Source organism: Macaca thibetana, chromosome 15 (genome assembly GCF_024542745.1).
Source record: "Macaca thibetana thibetana isolate TM-01 chromosome 15, ASM2454274v1, whole genome shotgun sequence".
NCBI classification, from domain to species: domain Eukaryota; kingdom Metazoa; phylum Chordata; class Mammalia; order Primates; family Cercopithecidae; genus Macaca; species Macaca thibetana.
The window spans coordinates 41,823,945-41,848,582 of NC_065592.1; the positions used below are offsets into that span (position 1 = coordinate 41,823,945).

Genomic DNA, 24,638 nt, shown 5'->3' on the forward strand with positions numbered 1-24,638 from the left:
ATAAAAACCAACTGCGAAGGGGCAGATCGGGTTTGGTGGGGCCTGGAGCTTCTATAATTCAGGGTTCTTTAGAAAAAGAACACAAAATTACAGACAAAATTAGGTGCAAGACCATGATCGGGCCCTGCAAGTGAGGGTCCCTGAGCTCCGGTTTCCTTTGCTTTGTGGCAAATCTCTGGCTCCTTAGTGTCATCTGCCACTCTCTTGAAGTAACTAGCCCATTATCCCAAATTGCCTTAAACAAAGCAAAACACAGCTTAAGGAATATGCAGGTATCTCTTTAATTCCACTGCCATGCTGAAAGAAAGCAAGTAGGGTGTAGATCTGTTCCACAAATAGGTACTTTCTTCACTCTCCTTTCATAATGATGTTTGGATTCTCTGTGGATTTTGAATGGAAAGTTGAGACTGACGTTATTCTAAGTAACCATTTTGACCGTGACAAAGTTGTGTTTTTAGGCCTCAGGGGCTGGTCCCTTCCCCTTGCATCCTCTGTTGCTCCCTCCTCGCAGTGAGGGCTGGGGTGGGAGGCCCTCCTGGGGCCTGTCCCACTGAGAGCTGGAAGAACCCCTGCTCTGCACTTTGGGAGGCCGAGGCTGGAGGATCACTTGAGCCCAGGAGTTCGAGACCAGCCTAGGCAAGATAATGAGACCCCCCATCTCTACTGAAAATAAAATAGCCAGGCATGGTGGTGCACGCCTGCAGTCCCAGCTGTTTGAGAGGCTGAGGTGGGAAGATCACTTGAGCCCTGAAGCTTGAGGCTATAGTGACCTAGGATCACGTCACTGCGCTCCAGCCTGAGCAACAGAGCAAGATCCTATCAAAAAAAAAAAAAAAGGAACCCCTGACTGATTCACACAAGAGGAGGAGTGGCTCTGACCATGGGAGAAGCTGGTACCCAGTTTCTCCTGTGACCAGGCCAGGCCACAGAATTGGCTCCCACATTTACCTAAAATCCATTCTCTGTTAGGTGTCTTCATGACAGTTTGCCGGTACTCTGAGGACGTTTGTGGTTCACACCTGTGGCCCCAGCTTAATCATTAATAGTGTCCCTCATGTCTTCACGAGCAGAACTCTGGGCTTGGAGATAAACAGTACCAAAGGATTTAGAAAGTGAAAGCTGTCACGTTGGAGGGGCTGTGGGGAGGCCTGAAGATCAGGCTCCTTGTCTGCAAATGCCTGAGCAGATATGGTTTGAGGGCCCCCAAGAAAAGAATTAGGACCCATGTGGAGGGTCTAAGGTTTCCCTGGGCCACACTGGAAGAATTGTCTTGGGCCACACGTAAAATACACTAACATTAACGATAGCTGATGAGCTAAAAAAAAAAAAAAAAAAAAAAAAAAAAAATCCCCAGAAAACTCATGATATTTTAAGAAAGTTTACAAATTTGTTCCCACATTCAGAGCTGTCCAAGCTTGGCCTGAGGGATGGCGTGGGGTAGGTTTCAGCTTAATCTAAAGAATGGTTCTCTTTCTCTTGACCCTTTCCCCCAACTAACTTTTTAACTTTTTATAGATTTAGAGGAAGTTGCGAAAATAGTAGAGTTTTGTGTACCTTGACCTAGTTTTCCCCAAGGGTTACTTGTTACATAACTATAGCACACTGTCCAAATAAAAAAATGGATGGTATGTGTATATAGTTTTACATCAACTTATCACATGTATAGATTTGCATAACTACTGCTGCAATCAAAATGCAGGCCATTCCATCACAGCCAAGTTCTACCTTCTTCTAGGCCAAGCAAGGTGGCTCATGCCTATAATCCCAGCACTTTGGGAGGCTGAGGCAGGCAGATCATTTGAGGTCAGGAGTTCAAGACCAGCCTGGCCAACATGATGAAATCCCATCTCCACTAAAAAAAATAGCCAGGAATGGTGTTGCCTATAATCCAAGCTACTCAGAAGGCGGAGGTGGGAGGATCACTTGAACCCAGGAGGTGGAGATTGCAATGAGCCAAGATCACGCCTCTGTACTCCAGCCTGGAAGACAGAGCAAGACTCCATCTAAAAAAAAAAAAAAAAAATCTACCTTCTTCTACACCTTTATGGTCACTTCCCTACCCACTGTCTCCCCCAAGGCAATCCCTAACCCCTGGCAGTTATTAATTTGATAATTGTGGCATTTGAAAATGTCATAAAAAATGGAAAATGACTTTTTGAGGTATTTTTCACTCACCAGAATGCCCTTGGGATCCACCCAAGTTGTTGTGACAACCACTAGTTCATTCCCATGTATTGCTGAGTAGTAATATTCCATTAATCAGGTAGTATGGATGTACCATAGAGGTTTTTTTTTAACCATTTACATATTGTAGGCCGTCTGGTACAGTCTAGGGCTATTACAAATAAAGCTTCTTTAAACAGTTGTGTCCAGGTTTCTGTGTGGACGTAAGTTTTCATTTCTCTGTGTTAGATGCCCAGGAGTGCTGTTGCTGGGTCATATGGCACTTGCCTGTTTTTTTTTTTAAGAAACTGCCAAATGCTTTTCTAGAGTAGTTGTGCCATTTTACATTCCCATCAGCAATGCATGAAAGAGTGTTTTTCTGCATCTTTGACAACATTTGGTATTGTCACAAGTTTTTATCTTAACCTGCATAACCTGTGTGTAGTGATACCTTATCATGGTCTTAATTTGCATTCCCCTGGTGGCTAGTGATGTTGAGTATCTATTCATTGCTTGTTTGCCATCTCTACAAAAAATTAAAAATCATCCAGGTGTAGTGGCACATGCCTGTAGTCCCAGCTACTCAGGAGGCTGAGGTGGGAGGATCGCTTGAGCCCAGTAGGTTGAAGTTGCAGTGAGCTATGACCATGCCACTACACACCAGCCTGGGTGACAGAGCAAGACCCTGGAAGAGGAAAGAAAGAAAAGAAAAAGAGTTTGTTGGGATTTTGATAGGAATTATGTTAAACCTGTTTATCAATTTGGGGAGAATTGACATTTTTACTATGTTTTCTTCCAATCCATGAACATGGTATATCTTTCCATTTATTTAGATCTTTGTTTTCTTTCATCACCATTTTATAATTTTCAGCATACAAATTCTGCATGTTTTGTTATACCTAAGTGGCCTTCATAAGGTAGTAATAAAAATGGAATTAGTAGTCAGCATTTTAAACCTGAGACATATTTGTATAAAAATTTATATTTAGGAAATTAGAAAGATATTGCCACCCTATGCTTGCACTCTCATGTGGGGGCAGATGGAGCTGAGCAATGGCTACTCCCATGGCATGGGATCTCCCAGCTCCACCCTGCCCACTTCCTTCAGTGTTAACAACGTGGCTCTTGTGAACATTTATATTTCAATTCCTGATAAATAAACAGATTTTTAAAAATTCATCCATAATCCTGCATCCTGCCACTTCAGGCCAACCGTTATTCACATTTTGAGATTTTTTTTCCTGTATATGCATATGTTTTTAATGTAGCTTGAATCATATTGTACATACAATTATAATATATCCCCAATCTGGAGGTGAGGCATGGTGGTTCATTTTCTTGTGTGGTTTGTCACATGTATTATCGTCTTGTCTCTAGTACGTATTTGCCATAGATGTCCAATACACCATGGATTGTGAGTGTGCCCCTTCAGAGCACTGTGACATGAGCATCTTCAGGGGATGCTATGAGTTTCAGTAGCTCCAGACTCATTTCATATTATTTTTCAGTTTTGAGTTTCCATGAATTTGGACTACAGCCCCGCTTAATGCAAACCTGTTGTTTTATTTGTTTTGCTGGTGATTTTCTTTTCACCTGTGACCCTGGATGGATGACTAGATTCCTTTTCTTTTCCATGGGCCAGTGGATGGAGTTTTTCTGTTGCCTAGTTGATGGATGGAGCAGCTATTTGTGGATCTGACTTGATCCAGGTCACTCATTTCCACTCTCAGCTGGAATGTGGCCAGGTACCCTGTGCTCCCCCTGGATGGCCAGGCCCCATTGTGGTGTGGCTTTCATCTGCATGCATGCACCTCTGGCTCCACTCCTTCCAGGTCGCTTAGCTTCAGCTCCTGCCAGGTCACTCACACTGTGTTTCCTTTTTGGTTTTGGCACCAGTGAATTTCCTTTGTTTGTTTGTTTGTTTTATTTTGTTTTTGTTTGTTTTTTGAGACGGAGTCTCAAACTGTCGCCAAGGCTGGAGCATGGTGGCATGATCTCAGCTCACTGCAACCTCCGCCTCTTGGGTTCAAGCGATTATCCTGCCTCAGCCTCCTGAATTGCTGGGACTGCCGGTGCCCACCACCATGCCTGGCTAATTTTTGCATTTTTAGTAGAGATGGGGTTTCACTATGTTGGCCAGGCTGGTCTCGAACTCCTGACATCAAGTGATCTGCCCAACTTGGCCTCCCAAAATGCTGTGTTTGTTTTATTTGGCACTTGGTGATATAATTTTAAAATTTGCTCATTTTTATCAGCATTTCTCTGTGTTTGAAGTAGAAAGGGGGATTTTCCATGTCAGCTCCTCCCTTATTAACCAAAACTGTATGTTGCTTTTATATATGGATTTTTGTTGTTTTTGTTCAGGATCATAACACTTTTCTATGTCATTAAAAGTTCTTTTTCAATGTCAGTATTAGAGGCTGTGTATTCCATATATGAATCTCCTGTGATTCATTAAGGTAGTTACCTAATTTTCAGACAGTTTGGTAATTATTTTGGGCACCGTGGTTTATTTCCTTCAGGACACAATCCTAGAAGTGATGCATTTACAATAAGCACAAACGTGTGTAAGTATCCCAATGCCTTCTGTTGAATTGTGGCAGGCGTACTTTGTGGCAGAGAGGTCTGGGGCAACTGTGTGGCTCGGTTCTTATTTACATAGAGGCAATACTAGGGGAAATTCCATTTATTTGCCTACAAATTAATCCATAAAACAGGTCTATAAACCCATTAAAATCAATAAAATGTATACATGGTCCAAAGTCTGTTGTTCAGAAGCCAATGACCAGGCCCAACCAGTTGCTTCCAGAGAACAATTAAGGACTTGGCCATTAATTCCCAGCTAACACCCATTAAGTGATTTTCTCTTATATCCTCGTTCGTAGGCTGATTACCTCTCCCATCATGCCATCCCAGGTGGTGTCATGGTTTAAATGTTTGTTCCTTCTAAAGCTCCATATTGAAACTTAATCCCCAGTGTGGCAATGTTGAGAGGCGATTGAAGAGGTGACCTTATACCTCATCACCCAATAAAAAGGTCTTAAAGAGTCTTGATTGGGTCATGAGGGTTCTGCCCTCATGAATGGACCAATCCATTCATGGATTAATGGATGAAAGGGTTATCACTGGAGTGGGGCCAGTGTTTTATAAGGAGCAGAAGAGAGACTGGAGCTAGCATGTTAGAGTGCTCAGTCCCCTCACCATGCGATGCCCTGTGCCACCTTGGGGCCCTGCAGAGAGTCTCTGTATTAGGCCATTCTTGCATTGCTTTAAAGAAATACCTGAGGCTGGGTAATTTATAAAGAAAAGTGATTGAATTGGCTCACAGTTCCGCAGCTGTACAGGAAGCATGGTGCTGGCATCTGCTCAGCTTCTGAGGAGGCCCCAGGAGGCTTTTACTCATGGTGAAGATGAAGCAAGAGCAGGCACTTCACATGGCAAGAGCAAGAGATGGGGGAGGAGCCACACACTTCTAAACAGCCACATCTTGTGAGAATTCACTCACCACCAAGAGGACAGCTCTAAGGGGATGGTGTGAAACCATTCATTGAAAGGGAGCAACGGGCCAGATGGCAGAAAGAAGGCTGTCTGCAAAGAGGCAGGGGCTGGAGGCAGAGGTTTCTAAGGTTGTGCTGCTTGAGCTGAATGCTTGCAGAGAGGATGCCTGGGTGCAGGTGGACTGTGAGCTGAGTGCTTGTAACAGGATGCTTGAGTGCTAGTGAGCTGTTTGTGGTTGACCCTATTTCTTAGAACATTCACTCCCCACTACTGTTGTTTCTGTTTCTGCTAGTGAAGCCCATTTTTCAATTTTTTTTTTTTTTTTTTTTTTTTTGAGTCAGAGTCTTGTTTTGTCGCCCAGGCTGGAGTGCAGTGACTCGATCTCAGCTCACTGCAACCGCAACCTCCACCTCCCCGGTTTAAGTGATTCTCAAGCCTCAGCCTCCCAAGTAGCTGGGATTACAGACACCCACTACCACACCCAGCTAATTCTATTCTCTATTCTCTATGTGCAGAAGCTATATACAGAGAATCTTGGAACACAGATCTTCATGCACATGTGAAAGAACTTTCTAGGATACAAGTAAAGTAAGAGGAATTGCTGCATGAAAGAATAAATGTATTTAAAACTTTGAGGCCAGGCGCAGGGGCTCATGCCTATAATTCCAGCACGTTGGGAGGCCAAGGCAGGCAGATCACCTGAGGTCAGGAGTTCAAGACCCAGCCTGGCCAACAGTGACTCTCTGTCTCTGCTAAAAATACAAAAATTAGCTGGGCATGGTGATGGCCACCTGCAGTCCCAGCTACATGGCTGAGGCAGGAGAATCGCTTGTACCCGGGAAGCGGAGGTTGCAGTGAGCCGAGGTCTTGCCATTGCACTCCAGCGTGGGCGTCAAGAGCAAAACATCATCTCAAAAAAAAAAAAAAAATTGATACCTATTGTCATATTGCCCTCTAAAAGCAAAGTACCAATAGACCCTACCACCCACAGTTTATATAAATGCCCTACTTCACATACCCTTACAGACTGTATTTCAATCTTTTAAAAGTCTTCCAATCTAATGATCAAAAACTATTTTCTGGGCTGGGCATGGTGGCTCATGCCTGTAATCCCAGCACTTTGGGAGTCAGGAAGGTGGATCACCTGAGGTCAGAAGTTCGAGACCAGCCTGACCAACATAGTGAAACTCCGTCTCTACTAAAAATAAAAAATTACCCATGTATGGTGGTACGTGCTTGTAATCCCAGCTACTCAGGAGGCTGAGGCAGGAGAATCGCTTGAACCTGGGAGGCAGAGGTTGCTGTGAGCCAAGATCGCGCCACTGCACTCCAGCCTAGACAAGAGTGAAACTCCTTCTCAAAAAATAAAAATAAATAAATAAATAAATAAAAATTGTTTTGTATTTCATCTAATTGATTTATTCTTTGGGCTCTATGTACAGTGTTTTAGTTTAACTGGACCTTCTCTTTTTGTTTGTTTTCCTTAACCTTTTATTGTGGAAAATCTCATATTATTTTAATTGTTTTTATTTTTATATTTTTAGTACAAAAAATGCAAAAATTTATTCTAAAATGCCACTGTTACACCACACATACATACACACATTTCCATATATAATTTGAGTTCTTTTAAAAGCTCTTTATTTTGTGCTTTTGACCTCTTATCTATGCTTGAGCCACATGGTTTTAGATCCTGTAGATTTATCATTTGTTTTGTTATAAGATACGGCAGATAACCTGTTATCAGGTTTCTCTTTATTGATTTTTTTAAAGCAATGTTGGCTTTTCTTATGCTTATTGTGTCTCCTAATGATTTAATAATTTTTAATCAGCATGTTAAGATTTTGATTGGAATTTCATCAAATTTATAGACTAATTTAGAGACAAATAATGACTTTATAGTAATGAACCCTCCCAGTCACGAATGTGGTTTTGTATTAGGTTTATTTCTACAAATTTTGCTATTTTTTCTCTCATCTACAAAAGGATCTTTATTTCTCCGTGCATTTTACTATTGGTGATGGCTGGTGCTTAGGAAAGCTTTGGTTTTTATAAGTTGATCTTGTATCTGGCCACTTTGCTGAATTCACATTTCAGACGTTATAATTTTTTTCATGTTGATTATTCTGGATTTCCTGGTTGGCAGACATGTCATCTGCAACTGGTTTTTCTGTTTTCAGGTTAATGCAGAATCAAGTAAAACCTGGCTGAAGGGGAAATTCACTGAACTCAGATTACTACTTGATGAAGAGGAAGCTCTGGCCAAGAAATTCATTGATAAAAACACGCAGCTTGCCCTCCAGGTGTACGGGGAACAAGCTGACTCTTGCAGAGAACAACTTGACGTCGTGAACGATCTCTCCAACAGGGTCTGGAGTATCAGCCAGGAGCCTGATCCTGTCCAGAGGCTTCAGGTAATGCTGGGGTCACTGCTCTTACAGTGGCCACCTGCCACCCACACTTCATCTCAGGTATTGTGGCATTGAGCACAGTATTGACACACTAAGCAAGTACACGGAATACTGTCTTGTCACCATGTAGACTGTCTTGCCCCCACACAAGTGGTCAAGAGAATATACATTGTTAGGAAGAGAATACACATCTTGGGCTAATTAAATAATGTTAACAGCCACCAATTTCAAAGGCCTCTGTGTTCTGAGCACTGTGTAGCTTAGCACTAATATTCACCAGAACTCTGCAAAGTGGGCCCACCCATTTTATAAACAAAAAATTGAGGCTCATTGACGTAACTCACCCGGTCTCACACAGCTGGTAGGTGGCAGAGCTGGTATCAGGTCTGGCTGTCTGTCTAGGTCTGTCTGACTCTAAACCCACAAGGCACCTTGACTGGCCCTCTGTCTATGTAGTCTTTTTTTTTTTTTTTTGAGATGGAGTTTCTCTCTTGTTGCCCAGGCCAGAGTGCAATGGTGCGATCTCGGCTCACCACAACCTCCGCCTCCTGGGTTCAAGCAATTTTCCTGGCTAGCCTCCCAAGTAGCTGGGATTACAGGCATGTGCCACCATGCCTGGCTAATTTTGTATTTTTAGTAGAGACGGGGTTTCACCATGTTGGTCAGGCTGGTCTTGAACTCCTGACCTCAGGTGATCTGCCCACCTCGGCCTCTCAAAGTGCTAGCCCCTGCTATACTCATTGCTACATTTAGGGAAAGCATGTTGTTGAGGATGGTGTTCCTGTCTTTAGGGAAACATAGAAGAAACTCTTGTCTGGTGTCAATATCCCTGTGCAGTCACTTCTGCACTAGAATTGCTTTTCCACTAATAGAGCTCCTCCTGTTCTCTTCTTTGCCTTGGAAAGTTCAGAGCCAAATCTGCCTTGACTAACCAGACTAAGGCTTCATGGCAAACACTTTGTGTCTAATTTTCTCTTTGCTTCATTTTTTCTCGCTATAAAGAAAAATCTTGCCTTATTAGAGGACCTTTGCAAGACACTTTAAAGGCTGTGGGACAAGGCTAAAAAGTTGCACCGACTCTAACCACAGATTGGTATGGGCTCTGGCTGGAAAATCAGACAGAGAAATAAGCTAGTCAACAAAACCAGCCAAGCCAGTCCCCAGGTGGGGATTTCCACTCTTGTGTCTTTATGTGGCCTCAGTCGGTTCGGCCTGTGTCTCATTGTCAGCTGTTTCAGCCAAACTCTATACGAGGTGCTTTCCTAGGCATAATGGGTATTGTGCTTTAAGAGGGGCAAGATGCACAAAGTGATACATTTAATTGTCTTTTTTTAAATAATGGTCGTTTTTAAGGCTTTGGAATACAAAGGAATCCTTCCATGGGGAAGCATGCTATTCTCACATCAGAAAACAGTTTCAGTGCTTTGTCGTCTTTTTTTTTTTCAAATTTTCTTGTGCCAAAGCTACTGATTTTAATCATTCACCATTCCTACCTTCTATGTGTTGATTCGTTTATTCATCAATACGTACTGAGCCAGGACGTTAGGAGCTCACAGTTGGGTGGGGAGACTTGCTCAGAAACAGTTATTTACAATACAGCTTAAACAATTTTGTAAATATGAAGCCAGCAAAATTATGTCCAAGAAATGTCTGACACTCTCTAGCTGGGAGAAGGATGCAGTCTGGGAGGACTTCTAGGAAGAGGTGATGGTAGGGCTGGGTGCTGGACAATGAGTAGGAGCAAACTGTATATAGAGAGGATGGAGAGAGGACAGACAGGAACAGTGTACATGTGAGAGCTTGACAGGCTGGGGAACCAGTTGGGGTGCAGCCTGGCTTGAGGAGGGGTGGGTGGATTGAGAGACACAGCTGGATCCATAGGCCATAGTTAGTTCATGAAGGCCTTATGTGCCATAGAGTTCAGACTTTGTCCTGTAATGAGATAGCAGACGGGAATGTATGTTTGTTTGTTTGTTTGTTTGTTTGTTTTTTTGAGACAGGGTCTCACTCTGTTGCCCAGGCTAGAATACAGTGGCTCATTCTCAGCTCACTGCAACATTTGCCTCCCAGGTTCAAGGAATTCTCCTGCCTCTGCCCCTTGACGAGCTGGGACTATAGGCATGTGCCACCATGCCCGGCTAATTTTTGTATTTTTAATAGAGATGGGGTTTCACCATGTCGGCCAGGCTGGTCTCAAACTCTTGACCTCAAGTGATCCACCCACCTTGGCCTCCCAAAGTGCTGGGTTTACAGGCGTGAGCCGCCCATGCCCAACCCAGGGGAGTGTTTTGCACTGAGGGATGAAAGCGTTCACATGGTCAGATTAGTGCTTTAGAAAAGTCACTTTAGAGACAGAGTGGAAGATGGACAGGGGAGGCCAGGATGGGAGACTGGAAGGAAACTTGGGAGGAGGCCACAATGTCCAGGAGAGAGATGATGGTGGCCTGGACCAAGACAGGGGCAGTGGGGATGGGGAGAAACAGGCAGGTCAAGAGATGCCACAGGAATGGAGATTAGAATTGGAGAATGAGTAGGGGGAATCCTGAGATGATGCCTGGGTTTCTGGCCTGAGAGATGAAGGGCTGGGGTTTCTGTTCTCTGAGTCTGCAAAGGCAAAATGTAGCTGTGCTCGGTTTCATGCATTTATTTATTCCATCATACATATGTTTTGAGAACCTGTGTGTCAGGCCTGGTGCTAGCCACTGGAGTTTGGGGTTACCAGGTGGTGCCATGTGTCCTCTATCAACCCCTCATCCTACCCTACTCATCTGCCCTCTGAGCCCCCCTCACCTCCTCAGAGCTCCTCCCTGCCCACCCTGGACTTCCTGCTAGTGCTCGGTCTCCCCCGGCCAGCTCCATTCCAGCTCTCTGGGTGTGATGTTAGGCCTGGTTCCCCACCAAAATGAGGTTGGACTCTAGACTCCTGGCCTCCTAGGCTGAATGGGGCTTGGAGGCCATCTCACAGCCTCCTCCCAATGTACAGCATGCTGCCAGGTGGGGCCTGCCCCTGCCCAACAGCTGAGTGCTAGGCCACCCTCCCTCCCTCCTGAGGCCCCCGTCTGTCCACCCCTTCTCGGATGGGCAGCACTGCCACTGCCAGCCAAGCCTGATCACCTGAGGCAGTCAGCTTCCTTCCAACTCCTGGCCAGGACAGCCCTTCAGAAAGTGCAGCCATGGTTCTTACCTGCAAACATGAGAATCCACTGGAACGGTTTTAAGCAAGAAAGGAGTTTATGGAAGAGTATGAGGTAGCCCATAGGATCTCCAGGAGGGTCAGAGAGTCGGGATGGAAGATGGGCAGCAGGAATGAAGTCCAGGGGTTGTTGCCAGTATAGGCCCCACAGCACCTCTGCTGGGCAAGACATCACCACTCACACCACTGACCAGAACCCCCACCACTGCTGTCCCTGAGCGCCTCATGCCACCATCACTACCTTCACCCTCATTTCCATATCCACGCTTTGGCTTGGAGGCGTCTGGTCACACTCCTACAGCACAGGTGCAAAGGCAGCTGGGGGGGGTTTCTAGCTTCTCCTTAGTGAAGCCACACACCACAGGAAGGTATTGAAGAGGGGCTGTCCAGACCCAAAACAGGACACATGTCCCTTGCAGTGGCCACACCCCCTCAGTCAGCACTGCAGCTGAACCTTGCTGGTCTTTGGCGTCATTCTTAGAACATGGTTTCCTGCTCCACCTTTGAATAAGCTCCAGGGGCTCCTTCCCCAGGGAGACTGACCTCTCACTCTTTTTGTACCCGAGGCAGACCCGTGGTGCAGTGTGTGTGAGGCTGAAGCCTCTCTGGGAAGGGCCCCATGTCAGCCTGACCCCGCCCTCTGCCCACATAGCTGGCACAGAGTAGGCCTCAATGAACACGGAAGGAAGGAAGGAAAGGAGGGAGGGAGGGAGAGGGAGGACTCCCCAGTGCCAGCCCTGAGAAACCACACCTCCGCATGGCTCCCACCTCAGGGATGCTGTGTGGTCTCTCCAGGGCTCTGCTCCTGGGGGCATGGCCTGGGCTGACCACAGGTGCCAGGCCAAGGTGGAGCCTGGGCATGGTGGTGTGGGTTTGTTCCTGGGTACAGCACAGGAGGCTGGGATGCTGCCTGCATCTCCCAGAGCCACCCTCACCCCCGTGTGCCCACACAGGCATACACAGCCACCAAGCAGGAGATGCAGCAGCAGATGAGCCTTGGGGAGCTGTGCCACCCTGTGCCCCTCTCCTTTGAGCCCGTCAAGAGCTTCTTTAAGGGCCTCGTGGAAGCCGTGCAGAGTACATTACAGACGCCATTGGACATTCGCCTTAAGGAAAGTAAGTCACCGAGTGACCAACTTTGTGTCCTTAACTCCCCTAGTGCCCTTTAGCCCAGAGGCAAATGCAAAGATCATCTCCCTACATCCTGTCTCTCCGACACTGAGGCCCTTGGCTGGGCGGTCAGGGGCTCCTGGGCCTGGTGCCTAACCCACCCTCACCACTTCACCTCCAACCCTTCCTGAGACCGAGACCTGCCCTTCTCCAGTCACACTGCCCTGCTTCTGCCCCTCAGATCGCTCCTGGGAGCCTGCCACATCTCAGCCTTGCTCTGGGCTCCCAGCTGGAATGACCAACTCTTCTTCTTCCTCTTCCTCTGGCTGGGGCCAAGGCCTGGCATCCCTTCAAGGCAGACTGGCACAGCTGCGCCCACCTGGGAAGCCCTTTCCTGCCAGCCCAGCCCTGACTCACTCCCTTCTTTGGCCATCTCACCTCTCCCTTCCTGCTCCAGGGCCTGCCCATGTCCTGCTGGAGGGTGCTCATGAAGTGGACACATGGACCCCTCCTTGCCCCTTGTAAGCACGTGAAGGGTAGGAACCAGCTTTAGGTCCAACTCGGAGGTCCCCGCAGGGCCTGGCACAAACCATGTGCTCAAAAATATCTGTTCTTTGATTCATTTATGCGTTCGTTCATTCATTCATTCATTCATTCATTCATTCATTCATTCACCTCTGCTGTCATGATTCATTCAGAACATTTATCAAGCCACTCTTATGTGCCAGGCATAGCAGGGCACAACACAAAGCTCCTTGTCATCTTTTGGTGCTCACAGTCTTTGTAGGGGAAGACAGACAGTACACAAACATGTCAGGTGACAGGAACTGCTATAAAGAATAATAAAGACTGGGTGTGGTGGCTCACGCCTGTAATCCCAGCACTTTGGGAGGCCGAGGTGGGTGGATCATGAGATCAGGAGTTCGAGACCAGCCTGGCCAACATGGTGAAACCCCATCTCTACTACAAATACAAAAATTAGACAGGCGTGGTGGCGTGCACCTGTAATCCCAGCTACTCCGGAAGCTGAGGCAGGAGAACTGCTTGAACCCGGGAGGCAGAGGTTGCAGAGAACTGAGATCATGCCACTGCAAATCAACCTGGGTGACAGAGCAAGACTCCGTCTCGAAAATAATAATAATAATAATAAACCAGGGCAGGATGCAAGACAGGAAAGTGACAAGGAGGAGGAGCTGTTTTATATAAGCAGTTGGGAAGGCCTCTGAGAAGGGGACACTCAAAGTGGCCCAAAGGAAGCGTTCATTCTGCAGGTTCTGTGGCTCTGACGGGCCAGAGAGCACAGTGGTCATAGGCACGGCCTCTGGAGCTCGGCCTCCTGGGTTCCTATCCCAGGTCTACCACATGGAACCCTAATGAACCCTGCCACCTTAGACACGGCACCTTCCTTTTCCATGCCTCTGTTTCTGCATCTGTAAAGTGGAGACCATAATGCAGTCGCCTTCCTGGGCCACTGTGAGGATTAAATGAGCTCTTACACATGTAGCGCTCAGGCGTAATAAGCACCATGTACGTCTTGGCGATTGTGATTGTTGCTGCTGTTACATGTGGGGGAGGCATTCTAGACAGAGGGAAAAGCAAGGGTGGAGGTCCTGAGGTGTGATGGGAGTGAGCTGGCCATATCGAAGGAGCAGCAATGGAGACAATGGGGACAACGAGAGCGGATGTGGGGTCACAGGGGAGAGAGGAAAGAGATCAGAATCCAAGGATTTTGACGTGGGCAACTCGCAGAAGGAAACTGTCATTTTCTGAAGTGAGAAAGAGCATTTAGGACTGGAGGGAATGAAGTATTTGAACCTGTGAGATTTGAGAAGTTGGACTCCCAGGTGGTGGTATCGCCTAGGCAGTAGGACCTATGATTCTAGAGTTCGGGGGAGAGGGGAGAGGCTTTTGCCTTGATGAAAGAACAACTTCAGCCAAATTAAATTTAAAGGAGTTTAAATGAGCAATGAACGATTCATGAATCCGGCTGCCTTCTGAGCCACAGTGCGCTCAGACTCCAGCACAGCCACATGGTGGAAGATTTAGGGACAGAAAAAGGAAAGCGACGTACAGAAAACAGAAGTGAGGTACAGAAACAGCTGGATTGTTTACAGCTCGGCGTTCGCCTAATTTGAACATAATTTGAACAGTTGGCTACATCTGATTGGCCAAAACTTGGTGATTGGCACAAGTGCAGGCTACGGTCTGTTTACACCTCCACTTGTTATTGTTCACGATGTACAGAAAAATCTTCAGGCCGAACTTAAAAGATGTAGTAAGGAGGAGCTTTAGGCAAACTTGATTTAAACAGCCTGCAGGTGGGCTTCCCCGCTGTCTACAGGCCCCTGTGATGAGCGCTGGGAGTGATGGGGGCAGAAGGCACTTCTGGGGAGGTGCTGAGTGAGCTCCAGCCCCAACATCTGAGAAGGAGGCAACCTGGACAAGGGGGGAAGGATGTGGGGGGTGCTGTCCAGGCAGAGGGCACAGCAAGTGCCAAGGGCCCTGGGTGCCCCTGCTATGCCTGCTTGTTGGGATAGCCTCCCCTCCTTCCTTCTTTCTGAGCACTCAGACCTTCCTGAGGACTCAGCTCTACTCTCTTGTTTTCCATCTTTACCCTGGAATTTGCACGTCTTCCCTGAGTCGCCGCCCATCCTTGAGTGCTGGATCCAGTAGTTGTTCGCTTCTCAGCTCCTCCTCCTGTTTAGGGCTCTCCCACACCAGCCTCCTCATCCTGGGGTTTTCCTGTCCCTGTAAATTTACATAAATCCCTTAAATCTGTGTGGCTCTTGGGCGAGATTATGCGAATCTCCAGTTGTGTGGTATTTTTAGCATGTCTTATTTGTCTGCTTGCAAGAGCTCCAGGCGCTCATTTCTCAACAATTCCTTACAGGCATGAACTGCCAGCTCTTGGACCCTTCCAGCACCAAGCCAGGTACCTTGTTGAAAACCAGCCCCTCACCAGAGCGATCACTCTTCCTAAAATGTAAGACCCCCGGGAGTGGGGATAGGGTGGAGATGGTGGAGATGGTGGGATGTTGGGTGGAGAAGGATCATGGAAATGGAGGTCCCTCTTTTTTTCTCATTAGAATTTGTTTTTTTTTTTAAGAATTTGTTTTTTTAAAAAATGTTTATTATTAAAGACAAGTAAAATAATACATGTTCATTGTAGAAAAATGAGAAAAGAAAAGAAAAAATTACTCATAATCCCTCTTCTGTGAATAACTGCTGTTATTATTTGTCCTTTTAGCTTTCTTTAGCACATATAATATGCATATAATGATAGATTTAATATATCTTTTTATTTTACAAACGTGGTGTCATACTATACATTCTGTTTTGTCATCTGTTTTCATTTACTAATATATTATGAACATTTTTATTCTCTTAAAAAATTGTACAGGTAGGGCCAGGCCTGGTGGCTCACACCTGTAATCCCAGCACTTTGGGAGGCCAAGGCAGGCAGACAGCTTGAGCCCAGAAGTTTGAGACCAGCCTGGGCAACATGAGGAAACTCTATCTCTACAAAAAATACAAAAATTAGTTGGGCATGGCGATGTGCTCCTGTAGTCCCAGCTACTTAGGAGGCTGAGGTGGGAGGATCACTTGAGCCCTGGAGGCAGAGGTTGCGGTGAGCATGCTACTGCATTCCAGCCTGGGTGGCAGAGTGAGACCCTGTCTCAATTGAAAAAAAAAATTATACAGGTAATGCATGCTTATTGTAGAAAATCAGCAGTTACAAGTATGTAAAAACAATGGCCCCTCCCAAAGAACGCTGTTAATATTTTAACATATATTCTTTCAGATATGTGTGCAGATTTTTTTAATGGGACCGTATTATAGATATTCTTTGTAATTTTTTAATTAACAGTATAGCTTGAACAATTTTTAAAATTTCCCACCCTACACTGATGTGACAATTTTCTATATCAATAAATACATAACTTTGTTTTTTGAGGCAGGGTCTCACTCTGTCACCTAGGCTGGAGTGTGGTGGCACAACTATGGCTCCCTGCAGCCTCGACCTCCGGAACTCTAGTGATCCTTCCACCTCAGCCTCCCACATAGCTGGGAACACGGATGTTTGCCACCAAGCCTGGCTAACTTTTAAATTTTTTGTAGAGACGGAGGTCTCCCATGTTGCCCGTGCTAGTCTTGAACTCCTGGGCTTAAGTGATCCTCCCACCTCAACCTCTCAAATTTTGGGATTACAGACATGAGCCACTGTGCCCAGCTAATACTATCACTGTGTGTATGTGTGTGACAGAGTCTTACTCTGGAGTGCAGTGGTGCAGTTATGGCTCGCTGCAGCCTCGACCTCTTGGGCTTAAGTGATTTTCCCACCTCAGCCTCCCTCATAGCTGGTGCTATGTGGGAGCACCATGTGCCACCATGCCCAGCTAATTTTTTATTTTTATCATTATTTTTAGAGGTTGCCTGACCATTGCATTGAATGGATGTGTCATATTTAGCCAATCTCATAATGTTGGATGTTTACATTTTCATTTCTAAAACAATGCTGTAATAAACATCCATTCTTGTACACATTTGTTGAATTAATGAATGAGAGAATGAACACACCACACCTCATTTTTAGATTTTTTTTTAGGAGTAATTTCTCCAAGTGGAATTACTGGGTATCAACCTAAAGAAGACTCAATCTAAAGAAGGTTCAGTATCCAGTTAGCAGAGTTTATTCAAGTGCAAAGTAACCATCAGGAGACAGAGGGAAACCAAGGAATGCTGATCAGTGCTCCTGGCGTTGGGAGGGGGACAGTGAATATCAAAACGGAGGCACTGAGTAGATTTACATTTTCCATACAAAGGCTAACATACTGATTTAAAGGCCAGGCACTGTGGCTCACGCCTGTAATCCCAGCACTTTGGGAGCCCAAGGCAGGTGGGTCACTTGATGTCAGCAGTTCGAGACCACCCTGTACAACATGGCGAAACCCTGTTTCTACTAAAAATACAAAAATTAGCTGGGCTTGGTGGCAGGTGCCTATAATCACACCTGCTCAGGAGGCTGAGGCAGGAGAATCGCTTGAACCTGGAGGTGGAGGTTGCAGTGAGCTGAGATCACACCACTGCACTCCAGCCTGGGTGACAGAGTAAGACCCTGTCTCAAAAATAAATAAATAAATAACATACTGACTTAAGATTTGATTCTCTACTATTGATTACACCCTAACGGGTTAACATCCTATTGAAAACAGGTAACAATCTAAAGGGTCTCTATCTCCAATGCCATTTAGTGTAGGTTTGAATGAAGAATAGGGAGTCTGGTTAATGTATAACATCTCCACACAAAAGTCAGGAAGTAATGGTCATGCACCAGAGAAGAAAAACAGCCACATTATGTGACTTAGTTTCCAGGGCTTAACTTTTCCCCTGGGCATAATTAATTAGGAAAGTCCTGAAATTTTATTTTCTTTTTACACTGGACATGAATTTTTCAAGTAAACTTTAGTTGAAATATAACATGCGTAAAGAAAAGTGCACAAACTGCCAGGCACGGTGGCTCACGCCTGTAATCCCAGCACTTTGGGAGGCTGAGGTGGGTGGATCTCCTGAGATCAAGACCATCCTGGCCAACATGGTGAAACCCCGTCTCTACTAAAAATACAAAAATTAGCTGGGCATGGTGGCATGCACCTGTAGTCCTAGCTACTCAGGAGACTGAGGCAGGAGAATTGTTTGAACCTGGGAGGCGGAGGTTGCAGTGAGCCAATATCGCACTACTGCACTCCAGCCTGGCAACAGAGCAAGACTCCGTCACAAAGGAAGGAAAGAAGGGAGGGAGGGAGGGAGGGAGGGAGGGAGGAAGGAAGGAAGGAAGGAAGGAAAGAAAAAGAAAGAAAGAAAGAAAACAAAGAGAATAAAGAAAAGTGCACAAATAAAAAATGTGCAGCTCAATGATTTTTTAAAAAGGAAACATAACCACCTTCAGATCAAGAAATGGAAATTTCCACTCCCTAGAAGTCTTCCTCATGTGCCTTCCTGTTTACTATCCCCAAAGGGGATCCACTCTCCAGACTTCTAGGACTATAGGTTAGTTTTACCTGTTTTTGAACATTCAGTAGATCATTCAGACTATACCCTTCTGTGTTTTGCTTCTTTCACTCAACATGAGATTTATCCATTTTTGTATACTGACATATTGAGTGGCTGTTATAAAGTCACGTAGTACTTCTAAGCTATCTACAGATTATTTGGGATTTTCTGTAAATAAGCACGTCACCTATGAATAATAATCTTTCATTTCCCCAATCTTTATTCTTGCCTTTCACTTCTTTTTTTGTGCCTTGAGTTACTGTCTACTACATTTAGAACATTGTCGAATAGAAAGGGTTATAATGAGCAGCATTTTCTCTCACCGTGGGTATACATCCAACAGAAATGCATACATATGTGAATCAAAAGACTTGCACAAGAATGTTATGTGACCGAAACACAGGTTCAGTTGCTCAACACTTTGCAGAGTTCAATTAACAAGAGCGAGGTCTGGTATAAAGAAAGTGGTTTTATTCCAAAGCTTAGCTTAGGGGAAGAGGTACAGGCTCCTCCTGCCCTTAACGGTACCGCCTCGCTTTTAGGGCAGAAAGCAGAGAGTTTTAAATGGGGACTTTGTATGAATGGCATGCAGGGGAGGAGCAAGCAGATGGGGGTCTACATGACTCATTTTGGTGCCTTTTCTACCAGGTGGTTGAGCTGATGCCATTGAGGGCAGAACTAGGTTGTAATGTGGCTGTTGTCCTGAGATGCTGTCCAGGTGGAAGAGTTCTGTCGCAGGCATACTTTAGGTTGTAAATTGACTGTTGTCTCTTAAGGCAATCTCTTGGTGGGAGAAAGTTCTGGTTCTGGACCCTCTAAGTAGGTAGATAAGTTTGCCCTGTAGGGAGTATCTGGTGAAGGGAAGGTAATGGTTAAAATTACATTTCTAAAGAGCTAAATAGAGGCAGGGCACAGTGGCTCATGCCTGTAATCCCAGCACTTTGGGAGGCTGAGGCAGGAGGATCACCTGAGGTCAGGAGATCGAGACCAGCCTGGCCAACATGATGAAACCTCATCTCTACTAAAAATACAAAAATTAGCCAGGCATGGTGGCAGGTGCCTATAATCCCAGCTACTAGGGAACCTGAGGCAGGAGAATCGCTTGAACCTGGGAGGCGGAGGTTACAGTGAGCCGAGATAGCACCACTGCACTCCAGCCTGGGCAACAAGAGTGAAACTCCGTCTTAAAAAATAAATAAATAAATAAATACATAGATAGCTAGCTAAATAGGAAGTGGGAGACAGGAGAGAAAGGGGGAAAATCTTAAAAACAACTCATTTTCTTTCTCTTAGAAAAATGCTCTATTTCGGCTGGGCACGGTGGCTCACGCCTGTAATCCCAGCACTTTGGGAGGCCGAGATGGGTGGATCACGAGGTCAGGAGATTGAGACCATCCTGGCTAACACGGTGAAACCCCGTCTCTACTAAAAATACAAAAAATTAGCCGGGCGTGGTGGTGCGCGCCTGTAGTCCCAGCTACGTGGGAGGCTGAGGCAGGAGAATGGCGTGAACCCAGGAGGCGGAGCTTGCAGTGAGCCGAGATCGCGCCACTGCACTCCTGCCTGGGAGACAGAGCAAGACTCCGTCTCAAAAAAAAAGAAAAAAAAGAAAGAAAAATGCTCTTTTTCTTAGAAAACTACTCAGTCTCTTTCTGTTACACATTTACAGTTACAGCAACATTAGTCACAATAGGCAACACCGAAACAACCCAAATGTCCATGGAAAACTGTTTAGCATTGTTTATGAAAGCTGAACGTCCACATACCCTGTGATCCAGACCAAAAAAAACAACTTCATGTGTGCATACATGGTGTAATGCAAAGAGAAATGTTAATAGGAGTTTAAATCACTACAAACTTCGGGGAGGATAGTTTTGCAATAGGTATCAAAGGCCTTAAAAACAATCATACCCATTGATCCAGCAATTCCTGTTTTAGGAATATATCCTACAGAAGCAATCAGATACACAAAAATGTAATTGTATTAGTAGTTTCAAAAGGTTTTTAAACAGACTAAATATTCCAAAAAATATAGGACTAAGTTATGTGTGCAAACATCCAAATCTTAGAATCTCCACTAAAATGCTCTTGTGAAAGGCTGTTATTTGATGTGTCAAAATGCCTCACAAGTAGATCAATCAATTTTAAAAAGCAGATTACCTAACGCATGTATGGTGTGACACCAATATTAAGAAAAGCTATAAAAATTAGCTGGGCGTGGTGGCGGGCGCCTGTAGTCCCAGCTACTCGGGAGGCTGAGGCAGGAGAATGGCCTGAACCTGGGAGGCGGAGCTTGCAGTGAGCCGAAATCGCTCCACTGCACTCCAGCCTGGGCTACAGGGCGAGACTCCGTTTCAAAAAAAAAAGAAAAGAAAGAAAACCCATAAAGCAGCAAGGGGAGGGGAAATTAGGAAGTACACACACCCTAATGTTAACAGTGATAGGATTATTTTAAATTTGTATTAATTGGCAACAAATTTCACGGCACAAAATACAGACAGTATAAGGGATGTGCAGTAGAGTGATCTCTGCCTCCCCTTTCCCCAAGCCCGCGCCCCAGGGGCAGTCGCGGTTTAAAGGGGTCTTTCACTCCCTCGGGCCATTTCCGCGCTTCGCATTTTGTGCTTTGGTGGAATCCAGGGGGCGGGGCGCCGTTCTGGCCCCGCCCACCAGGTGCGTCTCTTATCTCGCCCTCTGCAGACGCGCGCACGCCCACGCTGGATCCGGACACGATGCACGCGCGCCTGCGCCTGTCGGCAGACCGGCTGACTGTGCGGTGCGGCCTGCTGGGCAGCCTGGGGCCCGTGCCCGCGCTGCGGTTCGACGCGCTCTGGCAGGTGCTGGCTCGCGACTGCTTCGCCGCCGGCCGCCACTACTGGGAGGTAGACGTGCAGGAGGCGGGCGCCGGCTGGTGGGTGGGCGCGGCCTACGCCTCCCTTCGGCGCCGCGGGGCCTCCGCCGCCGCCCGCCTGGGCTGCAACCGCCAGTCCTGGTGCCTCAAGCGCTACGACCTCGAGTACTGGGCCTTCCACGACGGTCAGCGCAGCCGCCTGCGGCCCCGCGACGACCTCGACCGGCTCGGCGTCTTCCTGGACTACGAGGCCGGCGTCCTCGCCTTCTACGACGTGACGGGCAGCATGAGCCACCTGCACACCTTCCGCGCCACCTTCCAGGAGCCGGTCTACCCGGCTCTGCGGCTCTGGGAGGGGGCCATCAGCATCGCCCGGCTGCCCTAGGGGCCAGGACCGGCGTGACAGCCTCCAGGTACGCCGCAGCTGCCCAGTCTCGCCTAATCTACCTAGATCAGCGTGGTTGCTCCCCTTACTGCCTGCTTCTTAGGGCCCACTCCCTGCCCCACCTCTCCCCGACCAATCACGCCTACAGTGCTTTGAAGGTTTCCTCTCCTAGGCTAGTTTCAAACAGGCCCTAAACAAGTCTGCTGCTGCCTTCTCATCAGACCTCCGCACCCCCACCCCACCATCACTTACACTACTTTAATCCAGTTCCTTCAAAGTGATACCCCCACAGGTAAGCCGTCAGCATGCTGAATACATCATCCGCAGCCTGGGAACCTTCTCCCTCGTACAACACAGGAACCTCGCACATAGTAGGCACACAGTAAATGTTTGTGAATGAATGAGAGTCATCCAGCCCTGACTCTTCTGTCTCTTGAGGTCCCTTGAATCTACCGCTTCCTCCCCACCGATTTCAGCTTGTCCACATCACAGCTCCCTCCAGAACAGCTGCAAGAGCTTCTTAGCAGTTCCTGGTCTGAACCCTCTCCCAGTCCTCATCTTCCACCCTAAAACTAGAGTGATCTTCCTAAAACTTCACTTAACCTCTCAGCTATGAAGAGGCTTCCAGGAGTTACCATGAAAAAACAAACAAAAAATACAAGCGCCTCACCTTAGCATTCAAGGCTTATCTAGTCTGCCCAAAATTACTTATCCTCACCTAGCTCCTACCACTCTTAGAGACTCTCCAGTCAGAAATATGCCGCATAGCTCCACCTCCACACCTCTTTGCTGCCAGCACATACATGCAGAAAAGTTTTTTCACCTGTCTCAGTCTTCCCCAGGCCTACCTGCGCCAGGAAGTCTAACCAAGGAACAAGAATCTCACTATCAGAGCCACAAATCTGGGACCCTATCTTTCCAACTAAATTGGAGGCTTTGGAAGGGCAGCTTTGTCCTATACTCTCTCCACCCTGAAAAGTTCAGAAAGCCCCTTCCCTCCCAAGCAGTGAATTAATAACCAGCAAGTTCCCATCACTGAGTCACAGGTCACCCAGCCAGATCTCATTGTACATTTGGGGAGTCTCTGAGGTCCTGAAAGAAAGCAGCTGCGTAAAGTTACCCCGTGGTGATTTGGGGGGGGCCAGATGTGTGCCCCATCCACCCACCCCCAAGCAAGCATCTGACCTGTCCCCTGGCCCAGCCCTTAGGCCCAGCTTTCAACCTGCTTATTCATTTCTCAGGGAATGCTGGGAAGGAATCAGCAGGTGACAGTTGCTAAGCAACCAAAGGGGGTGGTGTTTCCCAACTGTCCTGGGACAAAAAGGGGAAGAGCACCCAGCTGTCTGGAACGAAGTGACAGAAATAGAGAACAGTAGGCTCTCACAGGGAGGCCAGCTCCTCTAGCAGGTAGGGGGAGGCCTCTTCCCAGGGCCTGTGTCTCTGTTCTGAAGGTTCCGCGTCCTGTTTTGTCAATTCCCTAGACGGTTCTGAAGTTATGTTCTGTTAAAGCATCTTCGTAGGTGCTTGGTGGGAGGCTAAGGCCGCCGAATCCTCGTAATTGAAACAGACTCTCAGTGCATTAGTTTGAACGATATAAAACTGACAATTTTCAATAGTTTTTGAGTTAAAAATGGCACTTTTGATATAAGACAATGTAGCAGAACACCAGGTAGACAGAACCTTGCAAACGCCTTAACTTCTAACCAAAGACTTTAAAACTCTGGCTGGACAGAGTTTTAAAGCACTATGCTGCAGGAATCGTGAGAAAAAGGGGAAATTAATTCTACTAGGAGATGGCCCAAACTGAATTGTGACAGGCAGAAGGCATTCCTGACAGAGTGAAGATGAATACACTTGACCCCAACATCTCTGTCCATCCCTGATGATCAAGACCTCTTCCCAGACCCACAGCTGCAGGGGCCAAGTAATAACAGCTCTTACTAGCTTATAATGCACTGTTCTAATGCTTTACAACTAAACGTATCTGATCCTTTCATCACCCCTAGGGGGTAGAAAGTTATCCCAATTCTACACATGGCAAAATGGAGACCCAGAGTCACTTGCCCAAGGTCGCACAGCTGGTGGTGGAGCTGGGGTCTGGGCCCAGGCTGTGAGTTCCAGGTCTGTGCTCATGGCCACCAGGCCCTACTGCTCAGGTTGAATGCAGCTGGTCTCTGGCCAGTGCCTAGTGCTCTGGCCCCTCTCATGGAGCTACTGCCCATGATGCTTTCCTAGTGCCCGGTGATTCTATGACACTTGAGTCTACCTTTGGACTGCCTTCCTTGGGGTCTGAGATGAGGCCTTATGGCCCAGAGGGGAACTTGATTTAAAAGTTTGGGATTCATGCAGCAGAGACAGAGCTAGACCTTAAAGGTCACAAACTAGCTTTGTCAAGGCCCATGATAGCCAGAAAGCAGCAGTTTCAGTCCATAATCAATTGTGTGACCAGGGCTAGTCACTTTTTACTTCTCGGTGCCATCTATAAAATGGGGATAATGGCACTATCTACCAGTGCTGTGAGGCTCAAATGAGCCAAAGGTTATAAACTTGCCTTAAAAACTATAGTCCTATACAAAAATTAGGTGGGTGTGGTGGTGCGTGCCTGTAATCCCAGCTACTCAGGAGGCTGAGGCAAGAGAATTGCTTGAACCCAGGAGGCGGAGATTGCAGTGAGCCGAGAATGTGCCACTGCACTCCAGCCTGGGGGAACAGAGCAAAACTCTGTCTCAAAAAAACAAAACAAAACAAAAAACTATAGTGCTGTATCATGCCAGGATTTATCAGCATTCCCAAGGGAGCGTGCGCTGTACCGACTGAGTGCTGAGACTACTGGTATTCCCAGCTGCCATGTGGCAGTAGCAAGAGCTACTAGAATATTCTCAGCACGGGAATGAGGCTTCCTTGGTTTCCATGTTGGTAAGGGTTACTGATCACTTACCTTATTCTCTTTCAGACTTGAATCTGTAGACATTTCTT

At 46.6% G+C, this 24,638-nt stretch overlaps 1 protein-coding gene across 1 annotated transcript in view; it reads left to right on the top strand.

Moving 5' to 3' along the window:
- The window catches only part of TRIM14 (tripartite motif containing 14), a 131,646-nt gene extending 109,335 nt beyond the window's left edge, over positions 1 to 22,311 (top strand). Inside the window, exons 4-7 of the mRNA XM_050762190.1 lie at positions 7,842 to 8,075; positions 12,219 to 12,381; positions 15,266 to 15,358; positions 21,127 to 22,311. Of these exons, the coding sequence (XP_050618147.1) occupies positions 7,842 to 8,075; positions 12,219 to 12,381; positions 15,266 to 15,358; positions 21,127 to 21,662 (1,026 nt within the window). The 3' untranslated portion in view covers positions 21,663 to 22,311. The remainder of the gene's footprint in view (positions 1 to 7,841; positions 8,076 to 12,218; positions 12,382 to 15,265; positions 15,359 to 21,126) is intronic.
- The last annotated feature ends 2,327 nt before the right edge of the window (positions 22,312 to 24,638 follow it).